Source organism: Ranitomeya imitator, chromosome 7 (genome assembly GCF_032444005.1).
Source record: "Ranitomeya imitator isolate aRanImi1 chromosome 7, aRanImi1.pri, whole genome shotgun sequence".
NCBI lineage: Eukaryota > Metazoa > Chordata > Amphibia > Anura > Dendrobatidae > Ranitomeya > Ranitomeya imitator.
The window spans coordinates 137,648,591-137,668,903 of NC_091288.1; the positions used below are offsets into that span (position 1 = coordinate 137,648,591).

The 20,313-nt window shown below is 43.7% G+C and overlaps 1 protein-coding gene across 2 annotated transcripts in view; it reads right to left on the reverse strand.

Annotated features, from left to right (window-relative positions):
• GLS (glutaminase) overlaps positions 1–20,313 on the reverse strand; it is a 618,398-nt gene that overhangs the window by 310,351 nt on the left and 287,734 nt on the right. For both annotated transcript variants that reach the window (XM_069733841.1, XM_069733840.1), the window contains exon 10: positions 11,490–11,556. In XM_069733841.1, coding sequence (XP_069589942.1) covers positions 11,490–11,556 — 67 coding nt within the window. The remainder of the gene's footprint in view (positions 1–11,489; positions 11,557–20,313) is intronic.

Sequence of the window (20,313 nt, forward strand, 5' to 3'; positions counted from 1 at the left end):
CCTGCGCTCATACCAACCCTGGGACCGGAAGCTGCCGCGTGCACCGCACACAGGCGCCAGGACTTTAAGGGGCCTTCGTAAGGTGAGTATGTTAATTTTTTATTTTAAGTCTTTTTTAACCACGCATATAGTGCCCACATTGCTATATACTACAAGGGCTGTGTTACATACTGCGTGGGCTCTGTTATATACCACATCTCTGTGCTATATACTATGTAGCTGGGCAATATACAACGTTACTGTGCAATATAGAACGTGACTGTCCAATATACTACGTGGCTGTGCAATATACTACGTGCTCTGTGTTATACACTACGTAGCTGTGCAATATACTACGTAGCTATGCAATATACTACGTGCCTCTACAATATACTACGTAGCTATGTTATATACTACGTGGCTCTGCTATATACTACGTCGCTGACCAATATACTACATAGCTGTGCAATACACTATGTAGCTGTGCAATACACTACATGACTGTTATATACTACGTGGCTGTGCAATATACTACGTGCCTGTGCAATATACTACGTGGCTCTACAATATACTACGTGGCTATGTTATATACTACGTGGCTCTGCTATATACTACATGGCTGACCAATATACTACATAACTGTGCAATACACTACGTGGCTATGTTATATACTATGCGGCTGTGTTATATACTACGTAGCTCAGCTATATACTATGTACGCTGTGTTACATACTACGTAGCTTTGTTATATACTACGTCGGTTGTGTTATACTATGTCACTGTGCAATATAGTACGTAGCCTGTGCTATATAGTACCTACACAGGGCCGTATTTGCCACTAGGCACTCGAGGGCACGTGCCTAGGGCGGCGCCTATGCGAGGGGGCGGCACCAGAGCAAAGTTTTTTTTTTTTTTAAAGGTCCGGCGGGGTCACCTGGTCTCTGTCCCTAATAATACCCGCCCCCCCGTGGTCGCCCGCCCTTGCCCCGACATCATACAGTCAGTGTCAATACATACTCACCTAGCTAGCTCCAGCGATGCCTGGTCTGGTCTGGTCTCCGCGTCGGCCGGCGGCAGCTCGTCCCGCGTGAGGTGCGGTCAGGTGGTACCGCTGCTCATTAAGTTCATGAATATGCACATATTCATGAACTTAATGAGCGGTACCACCTGACCGCTCACGCAGGAGGACGAGGGTGCTGCGCCGCCACCGGGACAGAGGTGGATTCCGCGCGGTGAGAAAGGAGTCGGATGGCGACGGACCGACGGTGACTCGGAGTCGGTGAGTATGAATGTCGACAGCCAGGGTGGGAGGACGGCGGGGGGACGACCGTGGACGGGGAGCGGAGCAGCGAGCCGAGCCATGCATGGGACTGGAGCGCGGAGCGGCGGGGTCGGGGAGCCTCAGCCGATGAGCCGCCCGGCCCAGGCCCATGAATGATGGTGACGCTGATGCGGCGCCCGGCGGGCCCATGCATGGAGGATGGAGCCTGGGGGCGGCTGGCCAGGGGGGAGAGGAGGGCGGCGATGAGCCACGCATACAGGAGGGAGGGGGGGATGGGAGATTAGCCAGAGCCACCCCTGCATACAGGGAGGCCTGGGAGGGGGACAAAATATGAGCCACGCATGGGGGGGGATGGGAGATCAGCGGCTCATCTCCCATCCCCCCCATGCGTGGCTCATTTTTTGTCCCCCTCCCAGGCCTCCCTGTATGCAGGGGTGACTCTCTGGCTCATCTCCCACCCCCCACCCCCATGCGTGGCTCATGTTTTGTCCCCCTCCCAGGCCTCATCATGAGCCAGAGCCACCCCTGCATACAGAGAGGCCTGGGAGGGGGACAAAACATGAGCCACGCATGGGGGGGGGGATGGGAGATGAGCCAGAGAGCCACCCCTGCATACAGGAAGGCCTGGGAGGGGGACAAAACATGAGCCATGCATGGGGGGGATTGGAAGATGAGCCTGAGCCACCCCTGCATACAGGGAGGGGGGACAACATGAGCCATGCATATAGGAGCAGGGGGAAGAAATGAGCCATGCATGATGGGAGCAGGATGCCGATGAGCCATGCATGGGGGGTGAGATGAGCCATGCATACAGGATGGGAGGGGGGGTGGGCCATTAAACATTATGCGTGGAGCATCATATGTGGCCATTATACAGTATGGAGCATCATGTGTGGCTATTATACAGTATGGAGCATCATGTGTGGCCGCCCATTATACAGTATGGAGCGTCATGTAGAGCCATTATACAGTATGGAGCATCATGTGTGGCTATTATACAGTATGGAGCATCATGTGGCTATAATACAGTATTGAGCATCATGTGTGGCCGCCCATTATACAGTATGGAGCGTCATGTAGAGCCATTATACAGTATGGAGCATCATATGTGGCCATTATACAGTATGGAGCATAATATGTGGCCATTATACAGTATGGAGCATAATATGTGGCCATTATACAGTATGGAGCATCATGTGTGGCCATTATACAGTATGGAGCATAATATGTGGCCATTATACAGTATGGAGCATCATGTGTGGCCATTATACAGTATGGAGCATAATATGTGGCCATTATACAGTATGGAGCATCATGTGTGGCCATTATACAGTATGGAGCATAATATGTGGCCATTATACAGTATGGAGCATCATGTGTAGCCATTATACAGTATGGAGCATAATATGTGGCCATTATACAGTATGGAGCATCATATGTGGCCATTATACAGTATGGAGCATCATGTGTGGCCATTATACAGTATCAGTAATAGAATGATAAAGTCCATATAGTAATCCTACAATGTCTGCTGGACATGGTATGGGGAGAGTTTATAGTTCAGTTAGTACACAGACACCGATACTTGTTAACCAGTTAATGCTCTCTTGTCCACCACACTGCAGTGTCAAAAGAGGAAGACGGCGAGACAGGCAGCAACATCGCATCAGAGAGCTCTTGACCTCGAAACAGAAGATCCTCAGATCCTGGTATTGTGACATAATATTAAGAAGAATATTCATTCACTGATATTATTCTATTAACTCCACAGCATTTTTCATGCATCAACACTGTCCCCATTGGGGCTCACAATCTAAACATCCTATTAGTTGGTCTTTTGAGTGTGGTAGAAAACCCACACTAACACGGGGAGAACATCGAAACTCTGCAGATGTCATACTTGTTGGGATTTGAACCCCAAACCCCAGTGCTACAAAGCGGGGGATGGGAGATGAGCTAGAGCCACCCCTGCATACAGGGAGGCCTGGGAGGGGGACATCACATGAGCCACGCATGGGGGGGAGATGTGAGATGAGCCAGAGCCACCCCTGCATACAGGGAGGGGGGACATGAGCCACGCATAGGGGGGGATGGGAGATGAGCCAGAGCCACCCCTGCATACAAGGAGGGGGACATCATGAGCCACGCATATGGGGGGGAGATGAGCCATGCATACAGGAGGGGGGGAGAGATGAGCCATGCATGATGGGGGCAGGTAGCCGATGAGCCATGCATGGGGGGGGAGATGAGCCATGCATACAGGATGGGAGGGGGGTGGGCCATTAAACATTATGCGTGGAGCATCATATGTGGCCATTATACGGTATGGACTCGGAGCATCGTGTAGAGCCATTATACAGTATGGAGCATCATGTGTGGCCATTATACAGTATGGAGCATCATGTGGGGCCATTATACAGTATGGAGCATCATGTGTGACCGCCCATTATACGGTATGGAGCGTCATGTAGGGAGCCATTATACAGTATGGAGCATCATGTGGGGCCATTATACAGTATGGAGCATCATGTGTGGCCATTATACAGTATGGAGCGTCATGTAGGGAGCCATTATACAGTATGGAGCATCATGTGTGGCCATTATACAGTATGGAGCACTGTGTGGCCATTATACAGTATGGAACATCATGTAGGGCCATTATACAGTATGTGGAGCACTGCGTAGCCATTATACAGTATGGAGCACTGCGTGGCCATATTTTATTTTGGTTTTAATTATTCTATTTGAAACAGTGTGATCAGCAGTGCTAAATGGGTGTGGTTGGGACTTGGATATGGGTGTGGTCAGAGGCGTGGCCTAACATTTGCCGTGGCGCCCGTAGTGCGCCGCAACCTTTAGACCTTTTTCCCTTCTTCAAAAGTTGGGAGGTATGGCACCGCATTTCCCAGATCACAGCAAGTACCGCAAATCCCATAGGGAATGAATGAAACCAAATGCAGTGTTGCCGTAAGTGATCCGTTACATGGCAGATGCAGAAAAACTGCCTGATCTGCTGCAAAAGGCGACTTTCACATCAGCGATTCTTGCCAAAGTCTATGCGGATAGTGTCATACTCACCAATGGGGGAGGCAGCACTAAAAGTGCCTAGGGCAGCAGAAACTCTAAATACGGCCCTGTACCTACATATTCTAGAATACCTGATACGTTAGAATTGGGCCACCATCTAGTAACTAATAAAACAGTAATTTTTCTAGGTGATCCCTTGTGTGGCATGTTTCTTTTTCCCTTTTTATAGTCTGTTTTGGTATGCTTAACGCTGATCCCTTTCATCAGTTGGGAAACTAAGTATTGGATACACTGCCAATTTTGCAAATTTCCCACCTACAAAGAATGGAGAGGGCTATAATTTTTATCATAGGTACACTTCAACTGTGCGAGACAGAATCTAAAAATAAAAACCACAAAATCATATTGTATGATTTTTACATAATTAAATTGCATTTTATTGAATGAATAAAGTATTTGATCATCTACCAACCAGAAAGAATTCTGGCTCTCACAAACCTGTTGGTTTTTCTTTAAGAAGCCTCCTACTCTGCACTCATTACCTGTATTAATTGCACCTGTTTGTACTTGTACCTTGTGTAGAAGACACCTATCCGCACACTCACACTACAACCTTTTATTCATGGCCAAGACCAAGAAGGAAACAACTGTTGGCACAATTATTAGAAAATGGATAAACTTAAGATGACTATCAATCTTCCTCAGTCTGGGGATCCATGCAGGATTTCGCCTCATGGATAAGGATGATTCCGAGAAAGGTCAGGAGTCAGCCCAGAACTACAAGGGAGAGACTGGTCAATGACCTGAACAGAGCAGGGACCACAGTCTCAAACTTTACCATTAGTAACACACTATATCATCATTGATTACAATCCTGCAGAGAACGCAAAGTCCTTCTGCTCACGTCAGTACATGTCCAAGCCAATTTGTAGTTCGCCAATCACCATCTGGATGATCCAGAGGAGGCATCAGAGAAGGTCATGTGGTCAGATGAGACCAAAATAGAACTTTTAGGAATCAACTTCACTCGCCGTGTTTAGATGAGGAAGGATGAGTACAACTCTAAGAACATCATCCTAACCGTGAAGCATGGTGGGGGAAATATACTTTGGGGAGTGCTTGTCTGCAAAAGGGACAGGACGACTGCACCATATTGAAGGAAGATGGATGGGGTCATGTATCACAAAATTTGGTCAACAACCTCCTTTCCTCAGTAAGAGCATTGAAGATGGGTTGTGACTGGGTCATCCAGCATGACAATGACCAAGAGAAACTAAAGAGTGGCTCCGTAAGAAGAATTTCAAGGTCCTGGAGTGACCTTGCCAGTCTCTAGACATGAAACCAATAAAAAAAAAATCTTTGGAGGTTGCTGAAACTCAATGTTGCCCAAAAAACATCTAAAGAAACAAGCCCAGTTCTGGAAAAGCATTTTTGGATAGATGAACCCAAGATCAACCTGTACCAGAATGATGGCAAGAAGAAAGTATGCAGAAGGCTCGGAACAGCTCATGATCCAAAGCACATCTCATATTCTGTAAAACATGGTGAAGGCAGTGTGTTGGCATGGGCATAATAATAATAATAATAATCTTTATTTATATAGCGCCAACATATTCCGCAGCGCTTTACAGTTTAACAGTTTCAAACACAAAAGTCATAAGTAACAACGTTAACAATACAATAATTAAAGCAAAATAAGACGACCCTGCTCGTGAGAGCTTACAATCTACAATGAGGTGGGGGAGATACAAAGTACAGGTGTGTATTTACAATGATGTATTTACAATCATGGTCCAGCCATCTTCAGGGGTTGGGGAATAGATGGGGATAGTGAATGGGCTACACACAAACATAACATAACTTTGATTAGTGAACGTGATAGGCCGCTCTGAACAAATGTGTTTTGATCGAGCGCCTAAAACTATGCAAATTATGGATGGTCCTAATATCTTGGGGTAGAGCATTCCAGAGGATTGGCGCAGCACGGGAGAAGTCTTGGAGTCGGGAGTGGGAGGTACGGATTAGTGCAGAGGTTAGCCGAAAGTCATTTGCAGAGCGCAGCGGTCTGTTAGGCTGATAGACAGAAATGAGGGAGGAGATGTAAGGGGGTGCCGCACTGTGGAGAGCTTTGTGGGTGAGAACAAGTACTTTGAATTGTATCCTGTAATGAATGGGCAGCCAGTGTAACGACTGGCGAAGAGCGGACGCGTCCGAGTAACGATTAGCCAGATGGACGACCCTGGCTGCTGCATTAAGGATGGACTGGAGAGGGGAAAGTCGAGTGAGGGGGAGGCCAATTAATAGAGCGTTACAGTAGTCCAGGCGGGAGTGGATCAGGGCGACCGTGAGGGTTTTAGCTGTCTCCATGGTGAGAAAAGGGCGGATTCTAGAGATGTTCTTTAGGTGTAAGCGGCACGAGCGGGCAAGAGCTTGTATATGGGAGGTGAAGGAGAGATCGGAGTCAAACATAACACCCAGACAGCGCGCCTGCTGCCGGGGTGTTATTATGGTGCCACCCACGGAGAGGGAAATGTCAGATTTAGGGAGGTTAGTAGATGGTGGGAGCAGAAGAAGTTCAGTTTTGGAGAGGTTGAGTTTCAGATAGAGAGCGGACATGATGTTGGAGACTGCGGACAGACAGTCAGTGGCATTCTGTAGTACAGCGGGGGTAAGGTCAGGGGATGACGTATATAGTTGTGTGTCGTCGGCATAAAGATGGTACTGAAAGCCAAATCTGCTGATGGTCTGTCCAATTGGGGCCGTGTAGAGAGAGAACAGAAGGGGGCCAAGGACTGAGCCCTGAGGTACCCCAACAGTGAGAGGAAGAGGAGATGAAGTGGAGCCAGAGAACAGAACACTGAAGGAGCGGTCGGAAAGATAGGAGGAGAACCAGGAGAGAGCAGTGTCCTTAATGCCTAGTGACTGGAGCCTAGAGAGCAGGAGAGGGTGGTCAACAGTGTCAAAAGCTGCAGAAAGGTCGAGAAGAATGAGCAGAGAGTGGTCACCATTACGTTTTGCTGTCAGAAGGTCATTGGTCACTTTGATGAGTGCAGTTTCTGTCGAATGTAGGGGGCGGAAACCGGACTGTGAAGGGTCTAGGAGGGAGTGAGTGGAGAGGTAACGGGTAAGGCGGGAGTATATCAGGCGCTCCAAGAGTTTAGAGATGAAGGGGAGATTGGAGACCGGTCTGTAGTTGTTTGTGCAGGATGGGTCGAGGGTGGGTTTCTTTAGTAATGGAGTAATGATAGAGTGTTTGAAGGAGGAGGGGAAAATGCCAGAGGAGAGGGAGAGATTAAAGATTGTAGTTAGGTGACTTGTGACAACTGGAGAGAGAGACTGGAGGAGATGTGAGGGAATGGGGTCGGTAGTGCATGTAGTCGGACGAGAAGAGGAGAGGAGCCTGGAGACTTCTTCTTCTGTGATGGGATCGAATGTCGAGAGTGAGCCAGGGGCAATGAGGGGAGGGATGGGAGTCACTGAACTTAGTTGTTGGGAGCGGATTTCCTGACGGATATTGTCTATTTTCTCTATAAAGTGGGAGGCCAGGTCACCAGCACAAATATCTGTGATAGGGGCTTGTGCTTTTGGCCTGAGGAGGGAGTGAAAGGTGTCAAAAAGTTTCTTGGGGTTGTTGGATAGTGAGGAGATCAGAGTGGTAAAGTAGGTCTGTACAGCTTCCAATGGTACTGGGACACTTGTGATTGTTGATGATGTGACTAAAAACAGAAGTAGCAGTATGAATTCTGAAGTGTAAAGGGTTATACTTTTCAGTTCAGATTGGACAGCGTTTCACAGTACAGATGGACAATGACCCAAAATGAAAGCAAAAGCAACACAGGAGTTTTTAAGGCAAATAAGTGGAATATTTTGCAATCACTAGATCTCAACCCCATCGATCATGCATTTTACATGTTTAAAACAAAACTTAAGGCAAAGAGACTTACAAACAAGCAACAACTGAAGTCAGCCGCAGCAAAGGCCTGGCAAAATTTCACAAAGGAGGAAACGCAGTGTTTGGTGAAGTCTATTGCTTCCAAACTTCAGTCAGTCATTGCCTGCAAAGGATTCTCTACAAAGCATTAGAAATGAACACTTTATTTATGGTAAAGTTAATTCATAAAATTACTTCTGAGCCCCTGAAATGAGGAGGCTTTGTAGAAAAATTTTATGCCCATAAATGACACAAATATTATAGGAGTTATACCTTTATTGGCTAACCAGAAGAATTATGTTTGCAAGCTTTCAGAGCACCGGGGCTCCTTCTTCAGGCAGGTTTACAAATTACTTACTGAGACAACAGCACAATATTTAAGAGATATTACAACAGGACATTTGTTCATGAGGTGGATCGGGTGCCAAGGAAATCAAATTAAGTTTTCGATACAAATGGAGAGGTGGTAGTGATAGCTTAGTGATTTGTGATCTGGAGTCGGTCTAGTGGATGTGTGAACTCTGTCCATATAGTGAGGTATAAAGGTATCACTCAAACAATACATGTGCCAGTTTAGAGCATAAAAGTATTTACATTGATTTTTCTGGTTTACACAGTACCACAATAAAAAATTTTTTATTGTACATCATAGAAAAATAGTTGCAATTGCTAAACGTTTCACAGGATATTTTTGTTCACCCCCTTTAATTAAACCTGAAAGTCTCCACTTTAATTTTATCTCAGTTGTTTAGTTTTAAATTTATCTATAGAGGCACGCAGAAACCAAATCACGGAGATTCAGTCACTTTCCATATAGTTCTGGACCTAACTATATATAGGCATTTATCAACTATAGGCTCACATATTAATACAAAGTATAGAACATTGTATCAATTTTTAAGTGGTGCCTCAGGAATACTGGAGATGGTTATTCCATGCAGCAAAAAAAAGGATATATCAAAATATACAATCAAATGGAGGCCAAAAACAATTTATTGGCCTCAGTTGGATGAACTGAACTCTTTTTATATATTTGATGTATTTGCCTGGAGATCTTATGGCAAATGTGCCAAACATTGCAAAATGCAATGTGACAGGGTACAGCAGCATGTCACCTATGGGGGAGCTGGATGTAGACCAAAAGAGGAAGGGTATTACAAAGGCTAATTGGACTACCAGGTGTAGTACCGGGGCAAGAAAAGGAACTATATAAAAACACTCAAAGCGGAAGAACTGAATTCACCTATCCATATCATAGAGTCCGCACTCAGACTGCAATCGCCAGCCTGACCACTGGCCATGAGGGTGTTGAGTCCTTGCTGCAGGAGGATTAAGTTGCACCGTGAGAGATGCATCAGAGCGCCACCTGAGGTAAGATGTTCATCTCTCCTCATGGCAGAAGGGAGCCTGCTTTCCCCATTATCCTACTAATAAAGGTTGCCATTCTAGTCCACCATCTGGCAGCTACTGTGGCCAAAACCTTGCCCACTTACAGCTGATAGTTGCAGTTTAATCCTACAAAACTGTGCAGAAATTGGCAAGCCATGGGTGAGCAAAGTTTCCAGCACATCCAGAGCTAGAGTTTATGGTTTTTAAAATTTGTAGAAATTAGCATAGGATATATTGTGAACGCAACTTAATGTACCAGACAAACGAACTACAGTACATGCTGGTAGAGATACACGTGCCAAAGATTGCTGACCTGAGGGAAATATACCCTATGAAGACCATTGTCCCTATCAATGAGAAACACTCTATGAAGCTGTTGGTTCGGGCCAAGAACCACACAACCAGTCCGGACATTGTGGGTCGTAAACGAACCATACGATTGGAGTGTAAATGCAGGCACCAAATCAGATAAATAGGGATCAACCAATAACATACTTGAATAGATATAGAAAAGCAAAAAGAAGTATGCATATGCTAAAGGATCACCAAATAAATATATTTTATTTTATTAGCATTGGTGGCGTGGGGACAAAAACAATTTCAGTTTTAAAAAGTATAAGAACCATGAAACACAAGTATTTAAATCTAACCTTAGTATCTCTTTTTTACTTGATTTGGTCAATGTTTATTAAATCATAAGAGAATTTCCGTTTTTAATTGTGTATACATTGTTACTTCGTAAATAGAAATTAAAAATGTGATCAGAACTTACAGAGATTATCAGCTTTTACAAAAATAATGTGCTATTAATACCACAAAATCAGTAAGATTTACATTGTTGCCTCATATTTATTCTTTTTTTAACTCTAAGTTCTTTATATTCTTTTTGTGGTCCATATCTAAATTCAATGATTATGATCAGTTTTCTGTACTCAAGTGAATATTACAATATATATGGATTTTGATAGAAACATGCACTAGTTTCTGTTAACCTTTTATGACAGCAGTCAATAACTGACACATGCATACAGTATCCTGATTGAGCCCTGCTCAGTGGGGTCTTTCCCAAGCATTCTTTTCACAGTATCAAGTAATTTATAAATACTTTGTCCTGTGCATACAAACCACTGTATATCTGTATATACTGTATATCTGTATATACAGTGTTTTGTATGCACTGGACAAGGTATTTATAAATTACTTGATACTGTGAAAAGAATGCTTGGGAAAGACCCCACTGAGCAGGGCTGAAACGTTGTATGGGTGAAAAAAGGGTCACCAGTCTTTTTCACATGAACCTTAGATTGATCCGTAATGTTGGGGGAATATCTTGTTACAATTGCATCGGTCAATGAATATATTATTGACCATAGAACCTTAACACCACCTGCCTAACATTGTGCCACCAAAACAGCTCTAGCTAATTGGAGAATGAACTTCACGGGACCTTCGATGGTATCAGACACTAAGAGATTAGCAGCAGATGACGTCCAGTAGCTGGCAATGTAAAGCCTGCATGGATTGGGTGCTAATCAATGAGCGTTAAGCTCCTATGGCCTTGTAGTAGGGGTTACCAGTTTTTGATTCCTTGGGCCAGTTGAAAGCTATGCAAGGAGAACCCGCACAATCCGAGCATTTTGGAGATGCTACAGCCACCACAATTTGTCCTTTGTCAGATCTGGTCCGATCCTTACTTTTAACTATTTTTCCTGCTTCCAACACATCAGCTTCAAACACTGCTAACCCTTAGGAAGTGCTATTTGTAGCAAGAGAATAGATGTTCTTCACTTCCTGTGTGAGTGCTCTGCATTTTATCACTGCATACGATTTATAGAAATAACTTTACTTGCATTATAAGAAAATGAAACAAAAAATAGAAACCTTTTTTTCTTTTAAGTAATATCCAATTGCAAAATTCCTGTCTCCACTTTCTCTTTCAGACTGGAATCTAAAAGAAAATATAGGTTTTTCTATTAATAATAATTATAATAATAATAATATGTCAAATAAACAAGACAAAATAAACACAAAATTGGCAAAATGGTTGAGAAATACAAATGTACAATCCAACTTTCCTGTTTATATGGTTATATTGTTCTCTGAAAGATAAAGTTATTCACACCTTTACTTATGCTATCTGATGCTTACTGATTTTTTTTTTAAATTGTTGTTTTAATAATATGTAAATGAGGCTTCACTGCTTTGGGTTGGTGAAATCACTCTGCAAGTCTCTGCCTCCTTTGCATTATACCCCACCCAGCCCCCACCTTACTATGCTTGACCTACAGCTCACTGGCGGTGCAGTCCGCTGGAGTCTGTGCATCACAGCAGTGGGTGAAGATAAGCTCTGATCACTGATTTTAACCATTTAAATACTGCTATCAATTTCTGACAGTGGTGTTTTAAAGGAGTATTTGCCGTACTGGCATGCACCTAGCTACGATCAGACCTCCACTACATGGTCTTGGTACTGGCTGAGCTGCATAGGAGACTGCAGTTGTCATTATATAATGAAATACTCTAGTATTACAGTATATTATATTATTATTACAGAATGGCATAAGCAATCAGTAATTGACTGTTTGGGTGTCGTAGGTGACTAAAAGAAAATAAAGAACAGAAAGTCGGTCAAACATTGCTGAAGTGATTTTTATTTTTTTTGTTAAACAGATAAAGTTTATTAAGAAATTATAGGATCAAGTGCAGATCACAGTACACACATGAAGGAGACAACCATATACAGTTATATGAAAAAATTTGGGCACCCCTATTAATCTTAAGCTTAATGTTTTATAAAAATTGTTTTTTTTGCAACAGCTATTTCAGTTTCATATACCGTATATACTCGAGTATAAGCTGACCCGAGTATAAGCCGACCCCCCTAATTTTGCCACAAAAAAATGGGAAAACTTATTGACTCAAGTATAAGCCTAGGGTGGAAATGCAGCTGCTACCGGTGAATTTCAATAATAAATATAGATCATTATTTCCCCATAGCTGTGCCATATAGTGCTCTGCGCCGTTCATTATTGCCCTATAGCTCTGCCCCATACAGTGCTCTGCACCGTTCATTATTGCCCTATAGCTGTGCCCCATATAGTGCTCTGCACCGTTCATTATTGCCCTATAGCTGTGCCCCATATAGTGCTCTGCACCGTTCATTATTGCCCTATAGCTGTGCCCCATATAGTGCTCTGCACCGTTCATTATTGCCCTATAGCTCTGCCCCATATAGTGCTCTTGCACCGTTCATTATTGCCCTATAGCTGTGCCCCATATAGTGCTCTTGCACCGTTCATTATTGCCCTATAGCTGTGCCCCATATAGTGCTCTGCACCGTTCATTATTGCCCTATAGCTCTGCCCCATATAGTGCTCTGCACCGTTCATTATTGCCCTATAGCTCTGCCCCATATAGTGCTCTGCACCGTTCATTATTGCCCTATAGCTGTGCCCCATATAGTGCTCTGCACCGTTCTTTATTGCCCTATAGCTCTGCCCCATATAGTGCTCTGCACCGTTCATTATTGCCCTATAGCTGTGCCCCATATAGTGCTCTGCACCGTTCATTATTGCCCTATAGCTGTGCCCCATATAGTGCTCTGCACCGTTCATTATTGCCCTATAGCTGTGCCCCATATAGTGCTCTGCACCGTTCATTATTGTCCTATAGCTCTGCCCCATATAGTGCTCTGCACCGTTCATATTGCCCCATAGAAAGCTCTGCCCCATATAGTGCTCTTGCACCGTTCATATTGCCCCATAGAAAGCTCTGCCCCATATAGTGCTCTTGCACCGTTCATATTGCCCCATAGAAAGCTCTGCCCCATATAGTGCTCTGCACCGTTCATATTGCCCCATAGAAAGCTCTGCCATTGTCGCTGCTGCTGCAGTAAAAAAAAAAAAAAAAAAAAAAAAAAAAAAAACACATACTCACCTCTCTTGCTTGCAGCTCCCGGCGTCTCGTTCCGGCGTCTCGTCCCGGCGTCTCCGCTCTGACTGATCAGGCAGAGGGCGCCGCGCACACTATATGCGTCATCGCGCCCTCTGACCTGAACAGTCAGAGCGCAGAGACGCCGGGAAGATGGAGCGACGCCGGGAAGATGGAGCGGCGCCCCCGGCGGCTGGAACGCGGACAGGTGAATATTACATACTTACCTAGTCCTGGCGTCCGGCTCCTTCCCCTGGACAGCTGTCTTCGGTGCCGCAGCTTCTTCCTCTATCAGCGGTCACCGTTACCGCTGATTAGAGAAATGAATAGGCGGCTCCACCCCTATGGGAGGTGGAGCCGCCTATTCATTTCTCTAATGAGCGGTCCCACGTGACCGCTGATAGAGGAAGAACTGCAGCACCAAAGACCGTGGGATGGCAGGGGGAGCGCCAGGATCGCTGGGACTAGGTAAGTATGCCTCAGCGCCCTCTCCCCCTCACCCGCCGACCCCACCGCTGACCGTGACTCGAGTATAAGCCGAGAGGGGCACTTTCATCCCAAAAATTTGGGCTGAAAATCTCGGCTTATACTCGAGTATATACGGTATCTAACAACTGTTGGACACAGTAATGTTTCTGCCTTGAAATTAGGTTTATTGTATTAACAGAAAATGTGCAATCTGCATTCAAACAAAATTCGACAGGTGCATAAGTATGGGCACCCTTATCATTTTCTTGTTTTAAATACTCCTACCTACTTTTTACTGATTTACTAAAGCACTTTTTTTGGTTTTCTAACCTCATTGAGCTTTGAACTTCATAGCCAGGTGTATGCAATCATGAGAAAAGCTACTTAAAGTGGCCACTTGCAAGTTGTTCTCCTGTTTGAATCTCCTCTGAAGAGTGGCATCATGGGCTCCTCAAAACAACTGTCTAATGATCTGAAAAGATTATTTAACATAGCTGTTCAGGGGAAGGATACAAAAAGCTGTCTCAGAGATTTAACTTGTCAATTTCCACTGTGAGGAACATAGTAAGGAAATGGAAGAACACAGGTACAGTTCTTGTTAAGGCCAGAAGTGGCAGGCCAAGAAAAACATCAGAAAGGTAGAGAAGAAGAATGGTGAGATCTGTCAAGGACAATCCTCAGACCACCTTCAGAGAGCTGCAGCATCAACTTGCTGCAGATGGTGTCACTGTGCATCGGTCAACTATACAACGCTCTTTGCATAAGGAGAAGCTGTATGGGAGAGTGATGCGAAAGAAGCAAGCACGCCACAAACAGAGTCGGCTGAGTTATGCAAAAGCACATTTGGAGAAGCCAATTTCTTTTTGGAAGAAGGCCCTGTGGACTGATGAAACCAAGATTGAGTTGTTTGGTCATACAAAAAGGCGCTATGCATGGCGGCCAAAAAACACAGCATTCCAAGAAAAACACTTGCTACCCACAGTAAAATTTGGTGGAGGTTCCATCATGCTTTGGGGCTGTGTGAGCAATGCCGGCACCAGGAATCTTGTTAAAGTTGAGGGACGCATGGATTCCTCTCATTATCAGCAGATTCTTGACAATAATGTTCATGAATTAGTGACAAAGTTGAAGTTACGCAGGGGATGGATCTTTTAGCAAGACAATGATCCAAAACACCGCTCCAAATCGACTCAGGCATTCATGCAGAGGAACAATTACACTGTTCGGGAATGGCCATCCCAGTCCCCAGACCTGAATATCATTGAACATCTGTGGGATCATTTGAAGAGGGCTGTCCATGCTCGGCGACCATCAAACTTAACTGAACTGGAATTGTTTTGTAAAGAGGAATGGTCTAAAATACCTTCATCCAGGATGCAGGAACTCATTAAAAGCTACAGGAAGCGACTAGAGGCTGTTATTTTTGCAAAAGGAGGATCTACTAAATATTATTGTCACTTTACTGGTGGGGTGCTCATACTTATGCACCTGTCAAATTTTGTTTGAATGCAGATTGCACATTTTCTGTTAGTACAATAAACCTCATTTCAAGGCAGAAACATTACTGTGTCCAACAGTTATTAGATATATAAAACAAATAGCTGTTGCAAAAAAAACTATTTTTATAAAACATTAAGCTTAAGATTAATAGGCGTGCCCAAACTTTTTCATATAACTGTACCTTGTATCACTTGGATATATCATTCTACAACTTAATATCATGAAAAATGGGTCCATAGGGATGACAGCCAATGTCAGCAGTTCAGCATTCAGTCAATAGTGCCACCACAGCAGATCACATTCACGATGGTTAGAGAAACATGTGACAAATAAAATATTGATATTTTAATCTCTCTATTTAGAAAAATTATAAAAAATTAATACACATAAAATAAAGTGCCTCAAAATGTGGGGAATGTCTTACAGAAAAAGCAGTGGCAGGCCAACCTTAGAAAGTGAGAATAATCATAGGTCTAACAATGTACGTACGACTTCTTCATTCATTATTTCACTCAAATCCACTGACAACCTTAAATTATTGTAACAATGTGGGGGTCATAATCTCAGAAGAACACGGGTGATACAAAGATCAGCCAACCCCACTATAGAGAATCTGCATAGTACTAAGAGTTATAAAAAAGTGCAAGTGCAAAGAGTATCTCTAATGGAGTGTCAGTACAGTACAGGAAATAATAAACCGCCACCAGCTGCTATACATAACGGATGTTACCCGAGATGTGGATAGGTGCTGGGCAATGGCCACCTCTGTTTTTTTCTGTCAGACTTTGTTATTATATGTATATTAATTTGTAATCATTTTTCTAAATAAAATATTGATATTTTAATCACTCCAATTGTCACCTGTGTCTCTACCATCACGAATGTGATATGCTGGTGGTCGCACTACAATATTGATTTCATATCATTATACAAAGTAAAAGATACTAAAAGTATATCCACATATCATATGCAATATACAGAAGTTTTGCACAAAGAATATTTACATCATTAATAGCATTATTAACCTGCCCGGCGTGCCCGCACTATGCCAAACACGGTCTGGAAAAAATTAACTTTATTCCTCTGACACTGTTCGGCTTCCAGTCATAGGGGTGGCGCACCCGTTGCTGACTGACACTGACTCTGCATTAGGCCCAGCCGTCAGTCATAGCCAAGCATGGTTACAGCTGCCCCTCTGTATTTTCAGAAAGATGACTGAACCCACACCACCCCCGTGAATGGAAGCCGACTGCTTCTGGGGGTAAAGTTAGTGCTCTCCCGCCAGTGTTCAGCTAAGTGCAGGTGCCGGGCAGGTTAGTAACACTATTGACCTGCAGATTAATCCCATATCAGCACGTTAACATTTTTTTCTGGTGACAGGTTCCCTTTAGGAAGATCTAAAACACAAATCGAACAAAGACAGAAGAGGAAAAAAATTCAACTGCTTCTACTGTGTAAATCAGCAAGGGGAAAAAAAAAAGATATTAGCTCATTTCAGTTTTTTCACAACTGCATAGTACTGTGATGTCAACTGACCCACTAATTACTCAAGGAATATATCCAAAAAAAAAGAACATTTGTCCTTGAAATCCAGTAGAAATGAAAAATATAATTTAATTTAATAGCCATGGGACGGTTATCTCCCACAGCTGACTTGTCACGATTCCTCCTATCGGAGAGCCTGGATGCAGTGAATGACAGTTGTAGCTTGCTGTTCACGGGAGCCTCTAGTGGTAAGGTCAGGCTTGTGTGGCAGAAAACTTCCACATGCCACTCTAGGGCGGCGTCCGGCAGTGGCAGCTGACCACAAGGGTCTAAGTCGTTAATTAGATTCCTAGACTAGGCAGGATGGCCACTTGTGACAGGTTCAGACTGTGCAAACAGGATGAACACTTGAGACAGGTTTCAGACAGAACGGCAGCTTGGAATAGGTAGAGACAGGATTACCACTTGGGAAACAGTTCTGGAACCGCTGATGCAGCCACAGGAAACAGATATCGCAGACGCGGTTTCAGGATACAGACACCACCGTAGCGGACACAGGAAACAAGGAAAATCTATACTGAACAGGACACCGGAAAAGGAGAATCACTATAATAGACTACGGGAACACAGGATACGGAAATAGTCATACGGACTAGAGACAGGGACCTGGCAACATACAGTTGCATCACCAACACACCTAACACTAACCATAGTGGTTGCTCAGGCACCTCCCTAATGAGGGTGCTATTTATACAAGATGCCTTCCAGCTATTGGCAATGAGACACCTTGCCTGGGAACACTATCTAAATGCTTCCCAGTTGTTTTTTTTTTCTTGTTTTACATCTACTGATTTTTCTTTTCATTGTTTTTATTCTAAGGCTATGTGCACACAATGAGTTTTTGCAGCTTTTTTTACGCGTGTAAATGGTCCAAAAACGCAATGGAATACTAAAGCAAGGAAATTCAAAGACAATCCTGAAATGTTGTGCACATGATCTGTAAATTTCCATCCTTATTTGCAGCATTTTATTTTCTGCAGCATGTCAATTATTTTTGCGTAATTGCAATGTTTTTGACTCAATGACTTCAATTTAGTCAGTCACATCTGCAGCAAAAACGCAGGTGTAAAAAGGTTTGCATATTTGCTGAGTATTTGCAGCAGATTTGCTGCCAAAAACACGCTGCAAATGTCAAAGGGAAATGATGTCAGAAAGAGGAAGAGTGTGTGCGCGGAGAATGTGTGTGTGTCTGTGTGTGTGAGCGAGGAATGTGTGTGTTTGTGGGCGGTGTTTCTGTGTACAGTCAGAGAATATGAGCGTGTGTCTGTTTGTGTGTGTCTGTACCCAGGCGTTGTCTGATGGGACTATTACTCTGATCCGACTACATCTTTTGTCACATATAACAGCAACAGAATGAGTCGTTGATGGGAGAATAGTCTCATCATCTGGCGCCTGTGTTCAATTGAAAAAAATAAAAACATTTACATAATTATATACAAAATACATACTCATCGAACACCTAATCCCAGATGTTCGTGTCTCCTGCAAACAATCAAAAATAATAAACCAACATACACTAACCTTTCCGCCGTAGTCCATTTAATACTGAGTGTCCCACGACAATCTCACACGGCCGCCGGCAATACACTGACAGAAGATGATCGCTCCCGCAGTGTGTCAATGAGCTGCCGTGAGAGTTCACCAGAGTTCATCAGCTGATGAGCTCCGATGCTCTCATTTATGGCACCGCTGCATGAGAAAGTGCTCACATAGCGGTAGAAGTGAGAGTACCGGAGATGATATACTCCGGTGAACTCTCGCGGCGGCTCAGTGATGCACTGCGGGAGCGATTACCTCCTGTCAGTGTATTACTGGAGGCCGGGTAGAGCAGTCACATCTCCCGATGTTCTACACGTGAGATCACCGTGGGACACTCGGTATTAAATGGACTACATCAGACAGGATAGTATTCTATGTTGGATTATTATTTTTTGTTTGCAGGAGACGAGGGTGTCGAAGATTAGGCGTTCAGTAAGTATGGCAAACTTAGATTCAATAAATTTGTGATTATTGCAAATAAAGGACTTTATTCTGGGTGTCTGTGTTTTATACAATATCACTATGGGGTTAATAATGGATAGGTATCTTGTAGACGCCTCTCCATTACTTACCTGTGGGCTTGATGTCACCTGACAATACACAGGTGACAGCAGCCTCACAAATATGAACCTCACTTGCCCCTCTACAGGGCAAATGGGAAGAGCGAGGCTAAGTGCCAGAATTGGCGCATCTAAAAGATGCACCATTTCTGGGGCGGCTGAGAACTGATGTTTTTATAGCCTGGGGGGATGCCAATATAATATCCATGGCCCCTTCCCAGGCTATTAATATCAGCCCACAGCTGTCTGCCTTGCCTTTGCTGCTTCGATTTTATAGGGGGACCCCATGTCAATTTTTTTTCTGGGGTTCCCTTTCACTATTGGCTCCTTCCTAGAATATTAACAGCAGCCCTCAGCCGTCGGCTTTCCCTCTGCTGCTAATGAAAATTATGCAGGAGCACCCGCAATTTTTCTTTTTAATTTCTTTGAAAAATAAACATATTGCATTTCAGGCAGATTTCTGACAGTTTGTGTTTTGTTACAGTATGTCTAGGTTAATTATGTTGATGCTCTGGCTGAAGAGGTTGAACAAGGAAATGATATCACAATTTTTTTTTAACAATTTATCTTTATTTAGCTCTATGGGTCTAAAAAAACGCATATAAAAAAACACACAAAAAAGCATATAAAAAACGCATATAAAAGCCGCATAAAAAAAGCATTAAAAACGAGCGTATTTTCAGCACATACATGCAGAAACCTTGCAGAAATTTCTGCAAGCAAATATGCAATGTGCGCACATAGCCTAAGTGTTTCTTCTAAATTTTTTCTTTTTTCTCTACTTTTAAAATAAATAGTTCTCTTTACTCAAGCCCCAGCTAGAAGTTTAAAAGCACCACTACACATACATCCCCAATGTTTTGAAGAACAAAATTGAAAAGGCCCATTTGTGAAGAAGATGCTATTCAAAAGATGGGGCATACGCTTTCCTTGCCTCCAACACGGATCTAGCCAATGAGGAAGATCGCACATTCCTCTATTTCTCTTCCTCCTTTCACCAGCAAGACAGCCTAGGACCCAGGCAACCCCATCAGCAATCGATCCCATATGGACTCCAACCCTGAAAATTATCAGCTCGTTATTCCGGATTTCGTTGGCAAGCTCAGGAATCCAATTTGACACCACTGGCCTCACTGAAATTGGCTTTTTCAAGTTCTTTTTAA